Here is a 21,053-nt window from a genome sequence, read left to right on the forward strand (position 1 = left end):
GCTCACAGACTAAAATACTACAGATTCTTTTAGATTCGTATTGGGTAAATGAAACTCTTTATTAGTACGTTAAATGGAGAGTGTATAAGTCATTATTGTTTCAACTACACAGTGATTAAGAAATAGATGGTTTGATCAGTGTGCATATCTCCTAATCTGACTTAGTCAGTCTGTATAACTAAAAGAAAGCTATAAAACATATATATATATATATATATATATACACACAACATCACTGGTCAGGAATCTCAGGCCCCTATCTCATCAGCCGGGAGGCCCGTTGCAGCGAAAGCCCGAAGTCTCCTTATGATCAGGAACAAGTCCTCTGCGCAGTATGTCTACCCACAGATGAGCCTCCGAGCTTCACTGCAAGAAGGCCCCCTTTTTATTAAGCTAAAACTTATCCAGGAATGTACATGAGGTTTCAGTCATATGCTCTCAGTTCAGGTAAACAAACCACTGGCCAGGTGGCTTATCTCCTGAACCTCAAGCATACCCCGCCTCCCTCCTGCACAAGCTGGCTTCAGAGACATGTGCCTTATCTCATACATTGTTCTTGAGATGTGCCTTACATTCCAGCCTGTTCTTTGAGATATACAAGGAAAGTCACTTTTGGTCAAAGACAAATTTTAAAAATGTATTATCGATCAAAGCAAGACTAAAAAGCAATCCTTAATATTTTCCATCACAGATGGGCGGATTATAAATTTTTGTAAGTAAATAATTGTGATGTAGGGGCGTGGCTAATGGCGCTGTGAACACCGACGAGAGAAAGCTGTCCTGTTTGTGGTTGAGAAACATATAATTCCTTGCTTCTAATATGCCCCATACTAAGAGAAAGGGGAATGTGAGGTCGGTTCCCCCACCTACTGCGACATCTTCTCCTGTTCAACCGGGTCTGAGTGTGGGCCCCGCTGCGGAGCAAACCGAGGGAGCGGAATCTCCGCTGGGGCATGAGGCATCGTTATCGCCTCCCTCAGCGACCAACAATCCTCCTTGTCCAGCTTCCACTGCAGCGCTAAAAGAAAGTGTGGTCGCTGCCGAAGTTGCTGCGTCGGGACTTCCTGTTGGGGGACTAGCACTCCAAGAATGGCGTCTGGAAGGAGAGGCCTCCGGAACAACTAAGGAGGTAGACCTTGGTCAAATCTGGGAAATGCTCAGTGGAATGAAGTTAATCCTTCAAAAATCATCTGGTGAAATATCTACTTTGCACCGAAGGTTTGAAGAATTAGTTACTAAAGTGGATGGGGTGAAAGAGGATTTATCCACCCAGGTAAAACAACTACAGCACGAGGTAAAGCAATTTCAAGAATTCAAACATATAACAGCTAAAGATAAGTTGGTACTTCATAAAAAAATTGAACAAAGAGAACTATAATAGACGTTTAAACCTTCGTATATTAAACTTTCCTAAAGTCTTTGGGATTTCACCGATTGATATGTTTAAAAGATACCTTATGGATATTTTGAAAATTCCCCAGGAAGCATTTCCTCCTATTAATAAGATTTATTATCTGCCTAAAAGTTCAGTGACTGTGGGAGAAAATAGAAGAGGTTCAGACGCGAATATAGATGTGAAAAATATTTCAGATATTCTTGAACAATCATTAGATAATTTGTCGGAAAGAGCTACTCTCCTGGTGATGTTTGTTTTCAAACAGGATCTTAATGCAGTTCTAAGACTTTTAAACATTCCAGATCCCCTTTTGGGGGGAATAGGATCTGGATATGCCCCGATGTTTCAAAATCAACTCAGGAGAGAAGAAAAAACTTTTTGATTATGAAAAAAGAGGTTCTGGACCTGGGCGGTACCTTCTTTCTAGCCTACCCATGTAAATGTATGATAAGATATTTGGATGTAAAGTACATGTTTTATTCACCTGAACAATTACGGGCATTCTTGGATTTGAAAAAGTTGTAATATTGTTGGATTAATATTAAGTGGGGAGGATAAGCACATGTAAGCCTTTTTCTTTTGTGATATGTTCTAATGATATTTAGATGACTCCCTAAATCCTGCCACGCCTCCTAACCATTTGTGGTCTAAGGAAGCTAAATTTTATTTTTGTTATTATTTCTGTATTATGCCTTTTGGATTTAGTTCCTATTCGAGCTGTGTTTACTTTCGCAAGTGTTTAACTTGTAAAAAATGTTAAAATATCAAGAAATAAAAAAATAATAATAATTGTGTTGTAGGAGAGGTTTGGCGGCACCGGCAGAATCAGCTAAACGCTGTTTCTACTGTGGAATGCGTTGCAACGCCTCAGGACAGTGTGCAGCAACTTTCTTCCTCAGGTCTTGACTTGGAGAGCTGTGCAGTGATGTCTTCGGGAGTTTCAGGAGGAGTTGGGCAAAATCATGTCAGACCCATGGGTTTTGGATATTCTTACAGAAGGTTACAAGTTGGAGTTCTCACACCCGGTCTCTTCTGTCTTCTTGCAGTCTTCTTGTTGAAAAGGAACCAAGGCAGTTGAGGTTCAGTGCCACAGTAGATTCCTTGTTGGCGCTCCAGGCCATTTTTCCAGTTCCATAGGCTGAACAGGGGCAAGGCAGATACTCCGTCTGGTTCATTGTCCCAAGGAAGGAAGGCACCTTTCATCCAGTTTAGATCTCAAAAGTACAAACAGCTCCTCCAAGTGTTCCACTTTTACATTGAAACGCTAAGAGTAGTCATAGCATCGGCTCAAGCGGGAGAATGTTTCATCGCCCTCGATCTTGAGGAAGCATACTTGCATATATCCATATGGCAGCTGCATTAGAGGTTTCTATGTTTTGCTGGGCTGTCACTTCCAGTTTTAGGGCTTTGCCGTTCGGTCTCGCCAAGGCTCCAAGAACATTTACCAAGGTTGTGGCATTGGCAGCCTTCCTTCAGCACCAGGGAATCGGAGTTCACCCATAGCTCGACAACTGGCTAATTTGTGCGTCGTCCTATTTGGACAGCATAGCAGTGACAGACAAACTAGGCCATCTTCTGCAGTTGTTGGGTTGGGTGATCAGTTTTGAGAAGAGCAGACTAACTCTGTCATAGGTGTTGTAGTATCTGGGCATTCTGTTTGACACAGCAAGGTAGAGGATTTTTCTCATGGAACTCAGGAGGTCAAAGCTGGTTCAATAGATTCGTCTTCTGTTCAGTCATGGCAGGCCAAAGGTCTGGGACTACGTCCAGATTCTGGGGTCAGTGACGGTGATGATGGAAGTGGTGAAATGAACAAGGGCTCATATGTGACCTTTACAGGAATTTCTTCCCAGCCGCTGGTCTCCGGTGACAGACAGTATGCAGTGGTGGCGGAATTTGATTATCAGAGCTCCCTTTCCGATAACACAATGGGAGGTTGTGACAGTGGATGCTAGCAAGTCAGGTTGGTGAGGTAGTTACAAGTTCCATCTGGCAAAGGGCACATGGATGGAACAGGAGTCTCAGTGTTTAGATAGATCACTTGGAGCTCGGGGCAGTGTGGAATGTCTTGTGCGACTTTGTTCCTCTTCTGGCGGGGGCCGTAGTCTGAGTTTTCTCCAACAGTGCAATGGCGGTGGCTTATATCAACAAGCAAGACGGAACCAGCAGCTGTCCGGTGGAGATGGCGTCCCTCATGCGTTGAGTGGAGAAAAACTTTCTCTGCTTGTCTGCAGCTCATATCACTGGGTCCTTGAATATGGAGGCAAACTTTCTCAGCAGGCATTCCTTGGCTCCAGGAGAATGAGAACTATCCAGCTAGGGGTTTCAGCTGATAGTGGACTGATGGGGTTCTCCACTTCTGGACTTGATGGCGATGAAACGGAATGCCAAATTACCCATGTTCTTCAGCCATTGGAAAGAATTGATGGGGTTGATGCCTTACTGCAGCCCTGGCTGGAGACACATCTTCTGTATGTCATCCCTCCTTGGCCCATGGTACAATGCATGTTGACAAGGATCATATTGCACCGGAGTCAAGTAATTCTTGTACACCTGGAGTGGCCGTGGTACGCAGGCCTAATTCAACTGCTGAACAGAATCCACTGTGTCTTCTGCAGGTTACATGGTATACTGAAGCGAGGTCTGGTGCTCATTGAGGATCTGTGCCCCTTTGGTCTTATGGCTTGGCCATTGAGAGTGCTCAGTTGAAATGCAAAGGCTATTCTGATTCGGTCATTGCTACCTTGCTTCAGGCTCGGAAATGCTGTACATCTGTGGCATATGCAAGGATGTGGAGGACATTCAGTACTGGTGTTCTGAGTGTGGACTTTCTCCTTTCTCTGCAGACATCGCACACATCCTAGTGTTTCTCCAGGCAGGCCTTTAGAAAGGATTAGCATTTGGGTTCTCTAAAAGTTCAGGTTACGGCTTTGGCCTGTTTTAGGGGCTGACTACAGAAGGTGTCTTTTGCAGCTCTTGTCTGGATCCCTCTCTCCACTTTTCTGAGGCGGAGGTCTCCCTACGCATGGTTGCTTCCTTTCTTCTGAAAGCGGTATCAACATTTCATCTCAAAAAAATGTGGAGCTTCTGTCCTGTTGCAGAGAGGATGAAGAAGCTTGGTATTCTTCCTTGCATCTTTTTGATGTGCATAGAGTCGTCATTCGATTTCTGAAACTCATTTATGACTTCAGATATCTGACAGACTGTTTGTACTTTTTGGTAAACAGAGGCTTGCCTCGTGGCTTCCATTCCCACAATTGCTATATGGCTGAAGGAGACTATCGCATCAGCTTATTTGCTTGTGGGTAAGCAGGCATCTTAGGCCTATCGGGCTCATTCTATGAGGTGCACAGCAACATCATGGGTGGAAACTACTTTACTGTCTTCGGTAGATATTTGCAAGGTGGTGATGTGGTTGACGCTGCATACCTTTGCCAAGCACTACAGGGTGGACGTTAGTGTGCTCGGAATCCAGTTTTGGGGGTTTGGTCCTCAGGGCAGCAGTGGTGGTGCCACGATCCCACCTACTCTAGGGATTGCTTTTATACATCCCACAGGTTTTGGAATAATGGGAAGCTATGTAATGGAAGGAGAAATCAGGTTTTGCCTGATAATTTTCTTTCCATTAGTCCTTCCCACTATTCCAGAGGCCCGACCGAGGTTTCTGAGATGTTTAGTCGGTGCAAAGTAATGGGCCATATAACGACCATATTTCTTGTTCTCTATAAGTTGTCCAGAGATGAGAGGTCCACACATGTTTGCTTGTCTGATTGGTGTTAGGTCAGCAAGTTGTTTAAGGTTGTTGTGTTTATTCTAAATTTTATCTTTAATTCTTATCTACATAAATACTGAGGAGCTGGACTAGATTTATTTATTTATTACATTTGTACCCCGCGTTTTCCCACACGTGGCAGGCTCAATGCAGTTTACATTGTAACAGGAGAGCAATAAGGATAATGGGAAACAAGGTTAATATATAATAATCGTTGGTAAGGATCATGTGGGCATGCTTTAGTTAGTTGAATTGTTAAGGTAGGCTTCCTTAAATAGGGGGGTCTTCAATGCTTTTCTGAAGGGCAAAAGGCCGTTGATTTTTCGGATTGGTCTTGGTAGAGTGTTCCAAAGCTGGCTACCCAGAAAGGAAAAATTGGTTACATTTGTACCCCGCGTTTTCCCACACATGGCAGGCTCAATGCAGCTTATATAGTAACAATAAGAAGAATTACAAGTCGTAAGAAGAATATACAATTTGTAGTAAACGTAATATTAATGGGGTTAACGGATAAGTAAATTGAACAAAGGAGGAATTAGGTGCCTATTCAAGAGATGTATCAGCTCAGTTTTCAGTTCTCTATCTCCACCTGCTGGTTGGTGTACACAATTATCCCACAGGTTCTAGAATAATGGGGAAGGACTAATGGAATGAAAATTATCAGGTAAGACATCATTTTTCCTTGCATAACAACAATTCAAACAATTTTATAATGTTCTTCCCCCCTCCCCAACCAAGCTAATGCCGGTTTTGGGTTTAAAGAGCTTCTGCTGTATTGATTATTAAATCTTATCAGGACTTGAGACTTTCAGAAACGTATTTTCAGTTTATGCTTGCGTCTCTTGGAGAAACACAGAGGATTACGATTGCTTTTCTTTGTAGAAATGGCGTCGGATATTCCATCGCTGAGCACTGCGATCGCCTCTGGGAATCCTGGAGCTGGTGGGCATGCCGGAGGAGCCATGATTCAGAGACCGAACAAGAGGCGGCCAGAGTAAGTCTAGCTGATCAGATATATTTGTGGCTGTTAGGCACAGAAGAAGGAACGTGAGCTGCCTTCGCCTGCTTGCTCCATGAGGAGAATTCCTGGTTGTGATTTTTGAACGTTAAATGTGGTTATTGAGAATGATCTGTTGCCTCCTGCAGACCTGCTCTCACTTGTGGTGCAGAATTGGTACATAAATTGCAGCCTGGACACTCAGAAGCACGTTGGGATGCGGTGTCAGTTCATTCACTTTAGATCTCTCTTTCAATTTACAGGCTTGACTTCGATGATGAGGATGAGGAGGGGAATAGTAAGTTTCTTCGGTAAGTTACTGCACGAGGAGCACAGATCCCTCTTGAATTTGTTTCTTTCCTCAGACCAACAGTGTTTCTAAAATCCTAGCTTCCTTCAGTAAATGTTGACCACAGCATTTGTTTGAGGTTAGTATTTTGCCAAAAGCATGTTGCTGGCCTTCCTTGAGGGAGCACATGATTAGAGTTTGATCTGTGTGGGGATGGCCTCTTTCCATACAGCACAAGTTTTTTTTTTTTCATGTGATTACCCATTTCTGCCCTTAAAAACACAAAGATGGGTAAGAGACACATTAAGGGTCTGGGGAAACTGCATTCTCAGCCTTTATGGATGTCCGTCAAGGTCTTTCCAGGCAGTAATTTTGACTAGCTGGTGTCATTCAGTAGCTTCAGGACTGATGGAGGATTTGGGTTCCTGGGCTACATTTCCAGTCCTTAGGCATTGTGGGTCAGGGAGGAGAGGAAATGATTCAGCTTTATTGGTGGTCACCAGTTTCCTTTGCGGTTTAATGCAATTTTCTATTTGCTTTTTTTGTCGTCTATTCCAGGGGTGAGGATGACCAGCTGCCTAACGATAAGGAGAGATTTGCCAGGTAAAGATTTCTGGTGTGGCTGGTGCTCCAAAAGCAGCTGTTGCAATCAGCTTCCAGTCTATCTCCTGCTCCCTACCATTCCGCTACTTGCCCATGGGATCTTTCACTGGTGTGCCTTTTTAAAAATGTTTTTCTCTCACTGATTGAGGGACACCCGCTGTCTGCATCTCGTATGTCGGGGCCACCCGCAGACATGCTTTCTCATTCGTCGTGAAGCATTTCCACTGATTCTCCCTCACGTTTCCGAGCCAAGGATTCTACCACACCACTCTGAGAAAATTGCTCAGATTTTGCATGCCTTGTTACATTTGTTCTTTTGAGCTCGTGCCCTGCAGTTGACAGATGCATGGATTATCAAGAACTGCTGTTTTCCCTACAGCTGTAATTGTGTTTGGTGAAAGGCAGTGTCTGTTCCTAAGGGAATAAGATTCCAGATCTCAAGTTTTTGTACTCAGGATGCCGTTGAGAAGGGAATTCGGTTTCTGGGGTTGACGTCCTGGTTCTCTTATAAAGCCTGCTGAAGTGAAGTATCTTGGCTGCTTACGAGGAGGATAGGTGCGTTGCCTTCAGATGCATCATACACTTAGGATGCACATGGTGACCTTTTACTTACTTGTAGCCCAAACTACCCATAGCTCTAGGTAGGTAATAGGAAAACATACACAGTGAGCCAAATAAGACAATCGAAATCAAATCTTTTCATAAAATGTAGGTCATATACTCCAACCGTATCATCTTAAATTCATTCTACAATTAAGTACTTGTTGGCTCATTTTCAAAGCATTTAGCCTTCCAAAGTTCCATAGAAACCTATGGAACTTTGGAAGGCTAAGTGCTTTGAAAATATGCCTGTTGGTCATCTAATTAATTCTCACCATTCAAAATCAGTGTATAGATGGTTAAGTGACTATTTGTCTACCAATAAAAAGCTTCAGAAAAGTTTTCAACAACTTCCAGAACTAGAGAAAATTCCCCATATATCGTAGTTCCTGTGGACTAGAATTCCACAAACGTACACCTGCGACACAAAATACGCTCGACCGGTAGTTATCCAATCTTGTATGCTGAAAGGAAGGCACATCCAATAGAAACTTATTTGACGAGCGCAGTGTGCAGAAATACTATTGGAAAACCGCTTCCCCACACACCTTGTTTCTGAAACCCAAGTTCTACTCCCCCCCCCCTCCAGTTATGCGAGGCAAGGACCTGAAAAGTGCATTTATGACTTCTGTCTAACATTTTTGCACCACTGACCTATGAAGTGGGGCTTCCACAAACCTGAGACTGTCCTCTATAAGTGGGATTCTTATATATGTGATTTGGGGGGGCACTTAAAAGGCTAGTGAGTCTACTTCCTTAAGACGGGGCGGCTTCTGTTTTTGTTTTATTGTCTCTTTTCTGTGAGAGATTAAAGAGATCATCATTCAAGCTTTCAGAAGTTGTCACGTGTATTCTGCGCACTCCTTGCCTCTTAACTTTCCTTGCAACATATCGTCTAGGAGCTAACCACGGGACATGGCATGTTGCTTTGAAACCCTGCAGGATCCACCTTCACACTAATACGCTTTATGTTTGCTCTTACCTGCTCTTTTTGTACCCCTATAGCGTAGTGGAAACAAGGCTGGGATTTCCAAGCATCTCTTCTTCGACAGAGGGTTTTTTTTTTTTTTTAGCTTAGTTCGTTATTTTTATTTCTAGGTCTGATGATGAGCAGAGCTCAGTGGATAAAGAAAGACTTGCCAGGTAGGAGAATGAAGATGAACGCATGGCTTTGCCTCTTTTTTTGTCTCTTTCAGTCCTCTGTACTGCCCTACTTTGTCACAGACTGCATTGCTGAATGTGAAGCTGGGAATTTAAACTGACACCCAGGACCTCTTCAGCCCTCTCTCGATCCAGTTTGACGTCTTAGATGTAAGATCAGAGCTGTAGAAATCTAGTAGCCGATGTGACTTGAAAGGCTGGCTGTCGTGCTCCGTTTTACAGTCAATCAGATGACCACGCCTGTAGGCTCAATTTGACTGATTATTTTAGTGATCACTTGGTTTTCAGTAGTCAACTTTCCGATTATCATTTGATCAGCTCATGACAGACTGGGTTTTGTGTCTAAGATGTGGTTTTTAGCCCGTCTTCTGAGTGAAAGTGAACACAGTAACAGACCATTCTCCTCAGGCCTCGAGACTCACAGCAGGTCGCAGTATAGTCAGGTGTGTTTTTGGTTCTCACTAGAGTGTGACTTACCTCTCAGATTCGGCTGCCTCCACCAATCCTTGGTGATGAATTTGTGTTCCTATCAGTTAACAGCTTGCCGGTACATAAAAACTTCCAACTGTCTGTTTCAAGTATCCACTAACAGTGAATGAATAACCTCATCAGTTTCCGTGGGCTGATCACTTCAAGTCAAACAATGTCTTTTTTCAAATTTTGCCATCATGGCTTTTGGCATGATCCCACGTTATCTAAGTATCTGAGGCAAAAGTGTCCCCTTCATCTATTTCTCATCACTCAGGCTGAGGAGAAACCAGGGGTACTAGTAACGTCTGATGAAGGGCTCAGACAAATGTGCTCTCGATCTAAAGAAGGCATACTTGCATATACCCACATGGCCGTTGCGGTGTTGGGCCGTCACTTCCACTTCAGGGCTTTGTCCTTCTTGCCACAGGTCTAGCAACATTTACCAAGGTTATGGTCGTGGCAGCAGCCTTCCTTTGGCACCAGGGATTTGGAGTTCACCCGTATCTAGATGACTGGCTCATTCATGCGTCATGCTATTCAGACACCATGGCAGCAGTGGACAAAGTTGTTCGTCTTCTGTAGTTTTTGGGTTGGGTGATCAGTTTCGAGAAGTGCAGACTAACTCCGTTGCAGATGCTGGAGTATCTGGGCATTGTGTTCGACACAGCACAGGAGAGCAGGAGATTGAAGCTGGTTCAACAAATTAATCTCATTCAAGGCAGGCCCAGGTTCTGGGGTCAGTGACGGTGGCGATGGGAGTCTGTTCTCAACCACTGGTCTCTGGTGTCACAGAAGCACCACCTTCATCTTCCTTGGACGCTGGTTGCCAGGCGGAGTATGCAGTGGTGGTTGTCGCCCAGGAATTTGACTATCGGAACTCCCTTTCCGATAACACAATGGGAGGTGGTGATGAGACACCAGCAAGTCAGATTGGGGAGCTCATTGTAAGTTCCATCTGGTACAGGGCACCTAGCCAGAACAGATGTCTCAGTGGTCAGTAAATCATCACTTGGAGCTCAGGGCAATGTGGAATGCCTTATTCGACTTCGCTCCCTTTCTGGCAGGGGCCCTAGTCTGAGTTTTCTCCAACACTTTCAGCTCAGTCCTCACTGCAGCACTAAGTTGGGAAGAGAAAGACTGAGAGTTAAATCCTTGGGAGTTATGAGATCCCCGTCCCAGATCCTACTGTGGAAGCCCAAAGGAGCTGAGGGAAAACCCCAGGTCCCACAGAAATAATATATGTAATTTCAGTTTGAAAGACATCATTTTGTCTTACGAAAGCTAGTTTCTTGTATTCAGAGGGTGAGAGTTAGCAAATAGCTTTTGCAGCTTTCTGTCTGTGTAATACTCCTACCACAAGGCTCGCAGTTTTTGTGATGGAAGGTCACCCTTTTACAATATGGTGTGTTTGCGTGGCAGTGTTGCACGGATTCTGGTGCAGTAGCTGCACTGAGCTCTGCTTTAATGTATTAAGTGGCGTGATCTCGCAGCTCTCCTGTGAGATTACCTCTTGTATATCGCATCATATCATGCAGGTCTTTATCTGCCATCATCTACTGTGTTACTGTGTGTGTGGGTTTTTTTTTTCAATAGACATGTAAATATGTATGCATGTTTCATGTGTTCACACTTAAGCAGCTTTCTGAAATGCCTCTGAAATCAGATGTGGCCCTCCAATTACAAAAGTTCCCCACTCCTGCTCCAAATATTGTACCAATATGCACATGTCAACGTTAACAGTGTTCTTTGTCTCCAGCGCTTAACCTGCAGCCCACAAACTGGAAACCAAGAAATCTACGATTCCGAGCTAGCTGGCGTTCATTCTAATTCATCTCCTCTCCCATCCCACATTCTAGCCATCATTTTAATCCAGTCTTTCCTGCTTATTTCATCTTCATAATTTCACATCTCTGCCTTTCGCCTGACACGCCTTCGACACCTTCCTTTACCAAATTTGGTTGTGTGCCGTGGAGTAGGAAGGGACAGGGTCTTGCTGTGCTGGGGTTTGATGATGAAGGGGAGTGGATGAACTTTGAGGTCCCTGAGAATGCTTACGAAGAGCGTGTGATTCGTAAGCGCCAACTCTGGCTTCTGATGAGTTTTTCTGTCAATATTTGTATGTGTAATGAAACTTTTTTTTTTCTTCATGTTGAATGTAAGGATTTCTCTCTTTCCTCTAAGATGTCGTCCTGCTCATCCCGTGAAGATTCTGAATGTGCCGAGTGAAGCTGACTCTTCTTCTTATAACTTGTGCTTTATCTGTCGTGCATGCTAATGCCTGAGTATGTTAACAGTCAGTCTTTCTCACTCTAGAAGTCCTGGCATGGTGAAATACAGCAGTGGCCATTTTTTTCCCTCTTTCCTGCTTCAGATGTTCATTGCTTTCTTTAAGGCAGTGTCACCTTTTCTCTCTTTGTGCCCTCAGGGAAAATCACAGTGAGATTGAACGCAGACGGCGGAACAAGATGACTGCGTATATCACAGAGCTGTCGGACATGGTGCCCACGTGCAGTGCCCTGGCCCGTAAGCCTGACAAGCTCACAATTCTGCGCATGGCTGTCTCTCACATGAAGTCCCTGAGGGGCACAGGCAACACCTCCACCGATGGCTCTTACAAGCCCTCCTTTCTCACCGATCAGGTTTCTGCTTTATTTCTCACGTTTGGTTTTCTGCTTCATATTTCAATTTATTTATTTTTTTTTTTTTTTTGGGGGGGGGGGGGGAGATACCAGGTTGGTATTGTCAAACCCTGAGGCACAGGGGCTTGCATGGCTCCTACAGCCCCTTAGAAATGTCACGATATGCTGAGTAAAACAGAAATACCACCTTTTAAAAGACGAACATGTTTCCTGGCAGTTTCTAAAATCCCAGCCCAGTCATTACAGTTCCATGTCTGTACTGGGGGCCAGGTACCAGGGCTTCCTCCAGAGCCTTGCAGTTGTAAGTCCTGAACCAGCCACAAGGTGTCGCTCTTAAGGAATGACTATGACTCCCTTCCAGCAGCCAACTCCAGGCATTGAATCCAGGCGCTCTTTGTGACTGTGCATGGCATTTCCACTAAGCCAGCAGGCCAGCTCATTTTTCAAGTTTGTTTAAAAACATCTATCAACCTGGCTCCTTTTGCATCATGTCAGTAAAATGCTAAATATTGCTTAAAAATTACTTAAAGGTCCACAGGAATGGGGGGGGGGGGGGGCGGTTCACAGTCAGCTGTATCAGCCCCATCTCCCCTTTTGAAAAAATGCTTTTCATTTGGAGGGGGAGGTGAAAAGCAGCCCTGTCCCACGACATTAGACCTGTTTGTTCAAGGGCAGATTTAAGGAAAGACTTTGTGTCTCTTCTGCTCTTATCAAGTCGTGTGTGTGTTCGCAGGTCTTCAGTTTACGAGGTAAAATCACTTTTTCTGACATGGATACTGTCTGGGGAGCATGGCATGCAAAGGCTTAGCCGTATTGTATTTGGGAGATGATTGTCATGGGGAGGGCCGAGGTGGGCTCAGCTTTACACTCTTCCATTTTTGAGCTCTGTATTTCATAAAACCCTTTACAGTTCAGAGTGGTTACAAATTTTGTAATCTTAAATCCTTGCTGAAGATGATGCATAAATATTTCTGAAAAAGATTTTAAAAGTCTAATAATGCTGCTTGATAATCATCTGATCTGGAAAATTAACTAGCATTTGCTGTCCATTCATTCTCTGATTATATGATGTTCCATTTAAATATAATGAAGCTTGACCATACAGTATTAGAAAAACAGTAGCACATATTTTGAAATTTGCTGTGGCCTCCACTGGTAGCCAGTTAATCTCATAATGTAAGAAGCTATTCTATCGAATGGTTGTATTTTGTACTGCCTGAAGTTTCTTAAGCCGTTTCTTGTGACAGTTCACACAGGAAATACTGCGATAATCTAGTTGTGACCCTTGTCACCCATAGGAGCTGAAGCATTTGATTCTGGAGGCTGCAGACGGCTTCCTCTTCGTTGTGGCCTGTGAGACTGGACGGATAGTGTACGTCTCTGACTCTGTGGGCCCTGTCCTGAATTTGCCCCAGTCGGAGTGGTTTGGCAGTACGTTGTACGACCAGGTACATCATGATGATGTGGAAAAGCTCCGGGAACAACTTTCCACCACGGAGAACACCATGACAGGTAATGGGGGCGGCTGGGAAGCAGTGAATGGCAAGGGGTGGTGGTGGCAGAAGTTTGTATTAGATCCAAGCGTGTCTGTGTCGTATAAGGTTTATTAACAGCAGCCCATCACCCATAGTGTGTTTTAAGGAAGAAAAAAAAGGGACTGGTCAGTCGTACAGTGCTTCTGATAAACAGCTACGGATGCTGGGTTTTTTTTTCCCCAGAAAATTATTGTCTTGGTAATATTCCTGGACATATGTCTTTAGCTTCACAGTGCCAAAGTGTTTTCCCAAGAAAGTTTTTTGCCAGCCGGGTGGCATTAAGAAGTAGACATATGGGCACGGGGGAGCATTGCTAATCTTTTCTATTATTTATAAATGCGACCGCCAGACGGTCAGTAAAATCAAGCACATGGGACTCTGTAGCAGTACTTTATAATGCCTGTGGGGGGCAGTAGTAGCCAGAGTAGGTTCTGCTCATCCACCTTAGCACCGAGGAGAAATCGGTGGCTTTTGGATACACATTGCTTCCCCTCCGATACCCCTCTCCCAGCAGCAGATGTATGTGTAGAAATGTATGTTTCTTTCTGGGAACAGCAGTTGGGATGAAGTGCCGGCTCACACTGTTGGCCAGGATTTATGTGTTCAGCTGTGGCTTCTTTTGACAGGTCGGATCTTGGATTTGAAGTCGGGGACGGTGAAGAAGGAAGGGCAGCAGTCTTCCATGCGGATGTGCATGGGCTCCAGAAGGTCCTTCATATGCAGAATGAGGTGAGGTGGAGGCCGAGCAAAGCACACACAGTATTTAGTCAGTTTTAGAAAGGTAACATCTACCCCATGGTTGCTGTTCTTCTCCTGAGGTAGTCATGAGAGGTAGCTCCACATTTACACTGATTCTGGAAAAGCCATGCTTTAGATTCAGCTGTAAAACGGTTTTGGAGCTAAAGGTTAGTGCAGTGGGCTGAGAACCTGGGTTCAATTCCCTTGAGGCTCCTTGGTATCCTGGGAAGTCACTTAACCCTCCATTGCCCCAGCTACAAAATTTAAACTGTGAGCCCGTTAGGGCCAGAGAAAGTACCTGCATATAATATATGCAAATGGCTTTGGTATACCGCTTTTCTGTGGTACAACCAAATACCCTTACCCTAGTGAAAGAGACTGTTTACAGCTGAAGCAGATCAATGCAGCAGTAAGAAATATTTTCAACAGTGGCAGCTCTTGTCCACAAAGACCTGATTATGAGTTTGATGCCACACGCAGGCATCACACACATGTCACTGTAAGAGCAGCACTTGACCCCCATCTTGGCATGTCTTTTGTTTTTAAAACCACTTCATTGCCAGATGGGTATTTGAAGTGCATTTGGTTTTTCTTTTCCTTGGCACAGGTGTGGCACTGGCATAGTAGATCCCAGCTCTGTGAACAGACTCAGCTTCATGAGGAACAGATACCGGTAAGCCTAATTAGCAGGGTTTTATGTGGCATTTCATACCATGTTTTGACCCTACAAAAGGAAGGTTAGAGGCTTAAATCATTGTTTATTCCAGAAGAGTATTAACAGGCATGAGCAGTGAAGAAGCTGAAGGTTGTTATGCTCTGGCACAGCAAAAAATTTTCAAAATGCCTTTTATTTATTTAACGGTGACATCAATGAATCAAGTATTGTTATGACATTTCCCACTTAAAAAGAAACAGAGGTTAAATAGGTTAAGGCAAAATGGTAGCCATAAAGACAAGGTATATAGCCACAGGTATCTTGGAAGCCTTTTGTTTGTGGTCTGACAGTTCCTTCTGCTGCTTTTGCTTTCACAAATACCCGAGAATTTACCACCGATTTTGTCACCTCTCACTTAACCCTGTGTCACAAAATGCTTAGAGCCCACCTCGGGGGTTAATCCTACAGCCACCTAAAGGGTCTGTCCCATTACTGCTCAGGTCTGCTACCACCTATGCACATGCTCTACACTGGCTGGGTCCCCTTGCCTCTGGGCGAGTCTCCCACCCGCAAGTTATTTCCCTGCTGGTTTCTAAGGACACTGGGGCCACAATCCCAGGGGTCCCACAGTTCCCAGAAAGCACCCATAGTCCAAAACACGAACCACCAGGATTCTTAGTCGGTCCAGGACAAGCAGAGTCAATAAACTAAGAAGGTTTATTGTCAGGAAATTGAACAGTGAATGGTAAGAGGAAATAGTGATGAAAATATAGCAACAACAATAATAGGTAAATCAAACAGGTATCAATATTAAAACTAATTAAACATTTGTTTACTACCAGAGTAGTACCTGGGGAGTTCAGGAAATATAGCTGCTCACAGGTTCTTGGTGAAGAGATCTTTCTCTCTATCTGAGACTAAAGATTTCCTCACAACTTAGGCAGGAAAAGACAGTCACTATCTGCTGGCCAAACAAGGGAAATACACTTAATAAAATAATTAATACAGTTCACAGGTTTGGAGATTCACTGTTTCATCATGCTGTCATTGTTGTGGTCCCCTAGTCCAGCCACTAGGTGTCAGCATTATGCAGTACAGATAAACAAAAATTCCACAAGAGTTCTTGCTCAGAAGAGTGTAGAACATGGTGAAGACACAAAAAACAAGACACAACTTTGTTTCAGGAAGGAAGATGTCTGGTGAGAATTGGAGTAGGCATCACTATCTCATTCTGTGTATGAAAAACAGTTGGTGAGGTGGGTTAGTGTGGGGCAGGGAGGGTGTGACTAAGGCAGTGTTAACACTTTTAAAAGGAAACTCTTCCTGCAATGTGAGTCATTTACTTTATATACTGCCAAGGGAGTAAATCCAGGCCCTCTGCATGTCCATACACAGCACTTGGCCGGTTATCCTGGAAACATTTGCAGTGAATTTACCCAAAGTGATTGTAAAATGCAGATTGTGCAGTTTATTTATTTATTTATTTATTGTTTGCATTTGTATCCCACATTTTCCCACCTCTTTGCGGGCTCAGTGTGGCTTACAATAAGATATGAATAATGAGAATACAGTTGTTACAAATTGGTTATGGGTTACATTGTACAAGTTATGCGAGATAATCGAATTATCATTAGGAATATCACAATGGGACATCAACATATTTAGGATCACCGACTATTCCTTTCATTCCAGCCAGAACTTTACGGTCACTGTCTCCGCATAGATTGGTTATTCTTTTAGTTACTCAAGCGCACTGGATGTCTGCTTGAGAAAATGCATTTTTGGCTGGCACCTGCCCTTTGGAACCAGCTTCCAGTTGATATGTGTGAAATAGAATCTTTGACAAATTTTTAAAAAGGTTAAAGATGCAGTTGGTGTATTAAACAAAGTGTCCATGGGCCTTCGGAGTATTGTTCATTTAATAACGGTCTATGGACTTTTCCTTTAGGAAGCCATCCAAACCTTTTTTAAACTCCTCTAAACTAACCGCCTTTACCACATTCTCTGGCAACGAATTCCAGAGTTTAATTACACATTGAGTGAAGAAACATTTTCTCTGATTCGTTTTAAATTTACTACATTGTAGCTTCATCGCATGCCCCCTAGTCCTAGTATTTTTGAAAAGCGTAAACAGACGCTTCACATCTGCCCATTCAACTCCACTCATTATTTTATAGACCTATATCATATCACATGTGTTGTATGCGTTTTTGCAAACTGCACACTATTTTGGTGTATTTTTATTAATTGTCAAATTTGTTTTAAGACTTTTTCTTTTTAGGTTTTGTGCAGTAACAATGCCTGCAAGAACCTGAAAAGAAAAATACTTAGAAAGAAATGTTAGTTGGGCAAATAGTGCCTCTTAGAAAAATTAAATTGGTATTGCACGCGTTATATGTGTAAAAATAGGGTATTATATATTTTGTAAACTGCTGTGATCATTTGTAGCTAGGTGGTACAAAAAGGTTTTAATAAATGATATTTCTTTTTGTCTTGTAGAAACGGCCTTGGCCCAGTTAAAGAAGGAGAGCCCCAGTACGTGGTAGTCCATTGCACGGGTTATATTAAAGCCTGGCCGCCAGCAGGTTAGATCAACGGAGCTGCTCTTCCGTTTTGTTTATCCTTTATATTTGCAAAGAAACAGTTGGAGCAGATCTACAGCTATCTCGTCATTCATCAACAACCAGAACTATCCACAGGGCTTACGAGGGCGTTCGTTACTATCCAGTCTCGGAACTGTAAAATAGGCAGATACCTATGGATAGAAACAAGTGGAGAAGTAAACTGGATATAAGCTAGTAGGGCAGTTCTGTATTTATATATTTATTAGGATTTATTTATCTCTTTTTTGAAGGAATTCACTCAAGGCGGTGTACAGCAAGAATAGATCAAACATGAGCAGGAGGCAATTAGAGCAGTAAAAATATTCAAACAACAATACAAAATATGGTATTGCAAGAAATGGACCACTCAGTTTTGAGATTGAGCTTCTTTTGGATGGGGGCAAGGGGTATCGAGGAGTTCTGTGGTTCTTTCCTAAAGGTGCATTCTGTTTCTAACCTGTCTGTTCAGGTGTCACGTTAGCAGAGGATGACCCTGATGCTGGCCAAGGCAACAAGTTCTGTCTGGTGGCCATTGGCAGGTTGCAGGTGAGCATCACGGGCCTTGCCGTTTTTCCAGTGAGTGTGTGTGTTCTTGCTTTTACGGATGAATTATGGAGAGCTTTGTTGTGTGAATTGATCTGTTTGGTATGAATGACAAGTCACAAGGGTTTTATTTTCTGTGCTTGAAATGTGGGATGATTGATTGGGGGGGGGTGATCTGTTTAGGAAGGGGGCTTGGGTCATTTGTACTGTGAATTTTTAATATCTTTTTTTTTTGGGGTGGGGGGATAATTAGGTCACCAGCTCTCCCAACTGTACAGATATGACCAGTGTGTGCCAGCCCATTGAGTTCATTTCCCGGCACAACACGGAGGGGTTATTTACCTTTGTGGACCACCGCTGCATCGGCACTGTGGGTTACCAGCCACAGGTCAGTACAAGCCACTGTTTCCTTTTGCACTGGAGGAGTGTCGGGGAAGCCTGGCTTACTTCCATTTTCTTCTCCTTGCCTGGAATACTGTATTGGCTATACAAGCTTCCAGCTGACATCAGTACAGCAGCAATGTAATCACACAGTACTAACAGAATCCTAACATCCTGCTTTTCAGGCTGGAAGCCAAAGGGGGTCCTTTGCTGCTCCCTCTGCCTGGTAGTTTGCGTTCTCTTTTTGGGTTTCCAGTGCAGTTGAAACAGTCCGTTACTGTGTGTCCCACCCCAGGCATTGCAATGGTTGTCCTTAAACAGAAGCCACAGCCTGCTGCTCCTTCCTGAACCTGGCCACATGCACCCCAAGTCCAGACACTTAAGTTCTACTGGTTGAGACTCCTCCACCCCTAGATCTATGAATTGTCATCTCAGATAATCTCATCTGAGTCAGCCATGCTGGACCAGAGGGAGATGCTATAGTCTCGCTGTTCATTTTTAATCTCCTCCCTTTTTAAATTAGGAGCTTCTGGGGAAAGACATTGTGGAGTTTTCTCACCCCGAGGATCAGCAGCTTTTGAAGGACAGCTTTCAGCAGGTAAAAGTTCACTTTTTCCCAGGTTCTCTGTCCGGATTGTTAGCATTGCTTATGTTTCAGCTGCTCCCCACTTGTCACGTTGGCTTCCAGCCTTGCTCCTTAGAGAGTTTGGGGTGAAAAGTGTACGGAGTCCCGTTTCCTGATTTGGGTGGAGGGGGTCATTGCTTCATCCTGGCAAATAATGCTGGAAGTCTGCTATTCCTTCCATCTTCCGTAATCCATTCTGACTTTTTTTTTTTTTGGCATCCATTCTAGGTGATAAAGTTAAAAGGGCAGGTGCTGTCTGTCATGTTTCGCTTCCGATCCAAAAATCGAGAGTGGCTGTGGATGAGGACCAGCTCCTTCACCTTCCAAAACCCGTACTCCGATGAGATTGAGTACATCATTTGCACGAACACAATAGTGAAGTACGTGTAAGAAGGGCACCAGGGTGGTTTTTTTGCCAGCGTAATCCATGTTGGCCCTTCGCCCACCTCCTAGAGTATCTAACGAAGCTCCCCCCTCCACCCCATACAAGCACTGCCTCCTTTAGGCTGAAAGTTAGGGCGGCTGTAGCCTTATCTGTTATTACAGGGGAAAATAGTCATGTCAGTAAGATTTTTTATCTTGGTTCAGTGAATAACAGTTAAAATTAGTATTTTAGTCCACTGTAGGAGAGCAGAGGGTACGTATTACATATACACAGGGAAAGTCTCTGTTTTGTCCTCCCCCCCCCCCCCCCCCCCATAAAAACTCTTAACTGCAAATACATTTGTGCTCTATAATACGTGATTAAAGGTTCATCCTCCAGGGTGGCAGAAATCCTAACTGCTGACAAGTACGAAAACGAGGGTTGTCGGAGCATATGCCTAGTTACCATTAAAACAGGCTCTTGGCTACAGCCCGGAGGTTCTGCCTAGTTACCATTAAAACAGGCTCTTGGCTACAGCCTGGAGGTTCTATCTTTCATTGAGTCCTGTTTCTTTTTTAATTTTACTTTGTTCAAGGAACGCAAGCCAGGAGTCTAGCCCTGCTCTGCCCGGTTCCATGCAGAGGCCTCAGCTGGGCTCCAACATTAACCTGCCTGTGGAAATGGGCCCGGGGCAGCTGACAGCGAGGTGAGATGGCCCACACGGGTTGAGTTTGCCCTACAAATGTTTTGTTTTCATAAGGGTCTAAGTGGTAGAGTTTCCCTTGTGGGTGAGGCAGGCATTTAGGAGAGGAGAGGTTAGCTGACATTACGGATATGTTTAAATCTGTTTTTATATCCACCCAGACGCAATTTTAGGATCCTGTTCGCTGTCGTCATTCAGCTGGACTTCAAAATAAAGATACGAGGGGATCCCCATCGGAACATTCAGGAGTTAGGGGAATAGAGGGGGCACCAAATGTGTGAATCCTGGAGGGATTGTGAATAGGCAGCACTGTGATGGGCTTTACGTAATATTTAGGCAGGAGCCCCACTGGCCCGTATCTAGTAATACCTTTTATAAAGTTGGAGATTGCATGGTGATGATGCATTGGTCCTTCTCTCTGTAGGCAATGCCCCCATTCCTCAAAAGGGAGCTGGAATTATCTGTACATTTGGACAAAAGGGAGGCTACTGATGGGAGGGGTAGGGAGGGACTGGCTGGGATGGTGATGACGAGTAGCCTGAGAAGGGGGAGGGAGAAATGATCCTCACTCACAGTTTCATATTCTCCAGGCTTCATCCAGGGTGGTCTGCTTGCTCATCTAAAATCCCAGGGTCCTAATGTGTACTCTGCAATAGAGTAGGTTAGACTTGTCTGCTCCCTTTTGTAAATGCTGACATCAAACGAGCATAGAGAGATGGACATTTCCCGGGGTTAGTATTCAGAATCAGGTGGCTCACACTGTTTTTCCATTCTCTGGTCTATTCAGGCAGCAGCAGCAGCAGCAGCAAGCAACAGTGGATCTGGAAGTACTTCCAAGTCGAGATGTGCTGGGAACCTACAGTCACCCCCAGGTAAAGGAAATGTTCTAATTGTATTGCTCATCTCTCAGATCCTGACAGGGTGCTGTAGGATTTAGCATTGGGAGGCAATAGAACAGTGCGTTCTCAAACTTTTTAT

At 44.0% G+C, this 21,053-nt stretch overlaps 1 protein-coding gene across 7 annotated transcripts in view; it reads left to right on the plus strand.

Annotated features, from left to right (window-relative positions):
- ARNT (aryl hydrocarbon receptor nuclear translocator) overlaps nt 1–21,053 on the plus strand; it is a 36,053-nt gene that overhangs the window by 6,266 nt on the left and 8,734 nt on the right. For 3 of the 7 annotated variants that reach the window (XM_030187869.1, XM_030187871.1, XM_030187876.1), the window contains 15 exons: nt 6,051–6,162; nt 6,429–6,476; nt 7,013–7,057; nt 8,756–8,800; nt 11,715–11,928; nt 13,227–13,440; nt 14,090–14,192; nt 14,809–14,874; nt 17,356–17,441; nt 17,929–18,005; nt 18,256–18,390; nt 18,907–18,981; nt 19,237–19,388; nt 19,968–20,078; nt 20,863–20,947. In XM_030187869.1, coding sequence (XP_030043729.1) covers nt 6,051–6,162; nt 6,429–6,476; nt 7,013–7,057; nt 8,756–8,800; nt 11,715–11,928; nt 13,227–13,440; nt 14,090–14,192; nt 14,809–14,874; nt 17,356–17,441; nt 17,929–18,005; nt 18,256–18,390; nt 18,907–18,981; nt 19,237–19,388; nt 19,968–20,078; nt 20,863–20,947 — 1,568 coding nt within the window. The remainder of the gene's footprint in view (nt 1–6,050; nt 6,163–6,428; nt 6,477–7,012; nt 7,058–8,755; nt 8,801–11,714; nt 11,929–13,226; nt 13,441–14,089; nt 14,193–14,808; nt 14,875–17,355; nt 17,442–17,928; nt 18,006–18,255; nt 18,391–18,906; nt 18,982–19,236; nt 19,389–19,967; nt 20,079–20,862; nt 20,948–21,053) is intronic. The other 4 variants (XM_030187870.1, XM_030187872.1, XM_030187874.1 and 1 more) reach the window with 4 other exon arrangements.

The sequence above is a fragment of the Microcaecilia unicolor genome, chromosome 14 (assembly GCF_901765095.1).
Source record: "Microcaecilia unicolor chromosome 14, aMicUni1.1, whole genome shotgun sequence".
In the NCBI taxonomy this organism is placed as follows: Eukaryota; Metazoa; Chordata; class Amphibia; order Gymnophiona; family Siphonopidae; genus Microcaecilia; species Microcaecilia unicolor.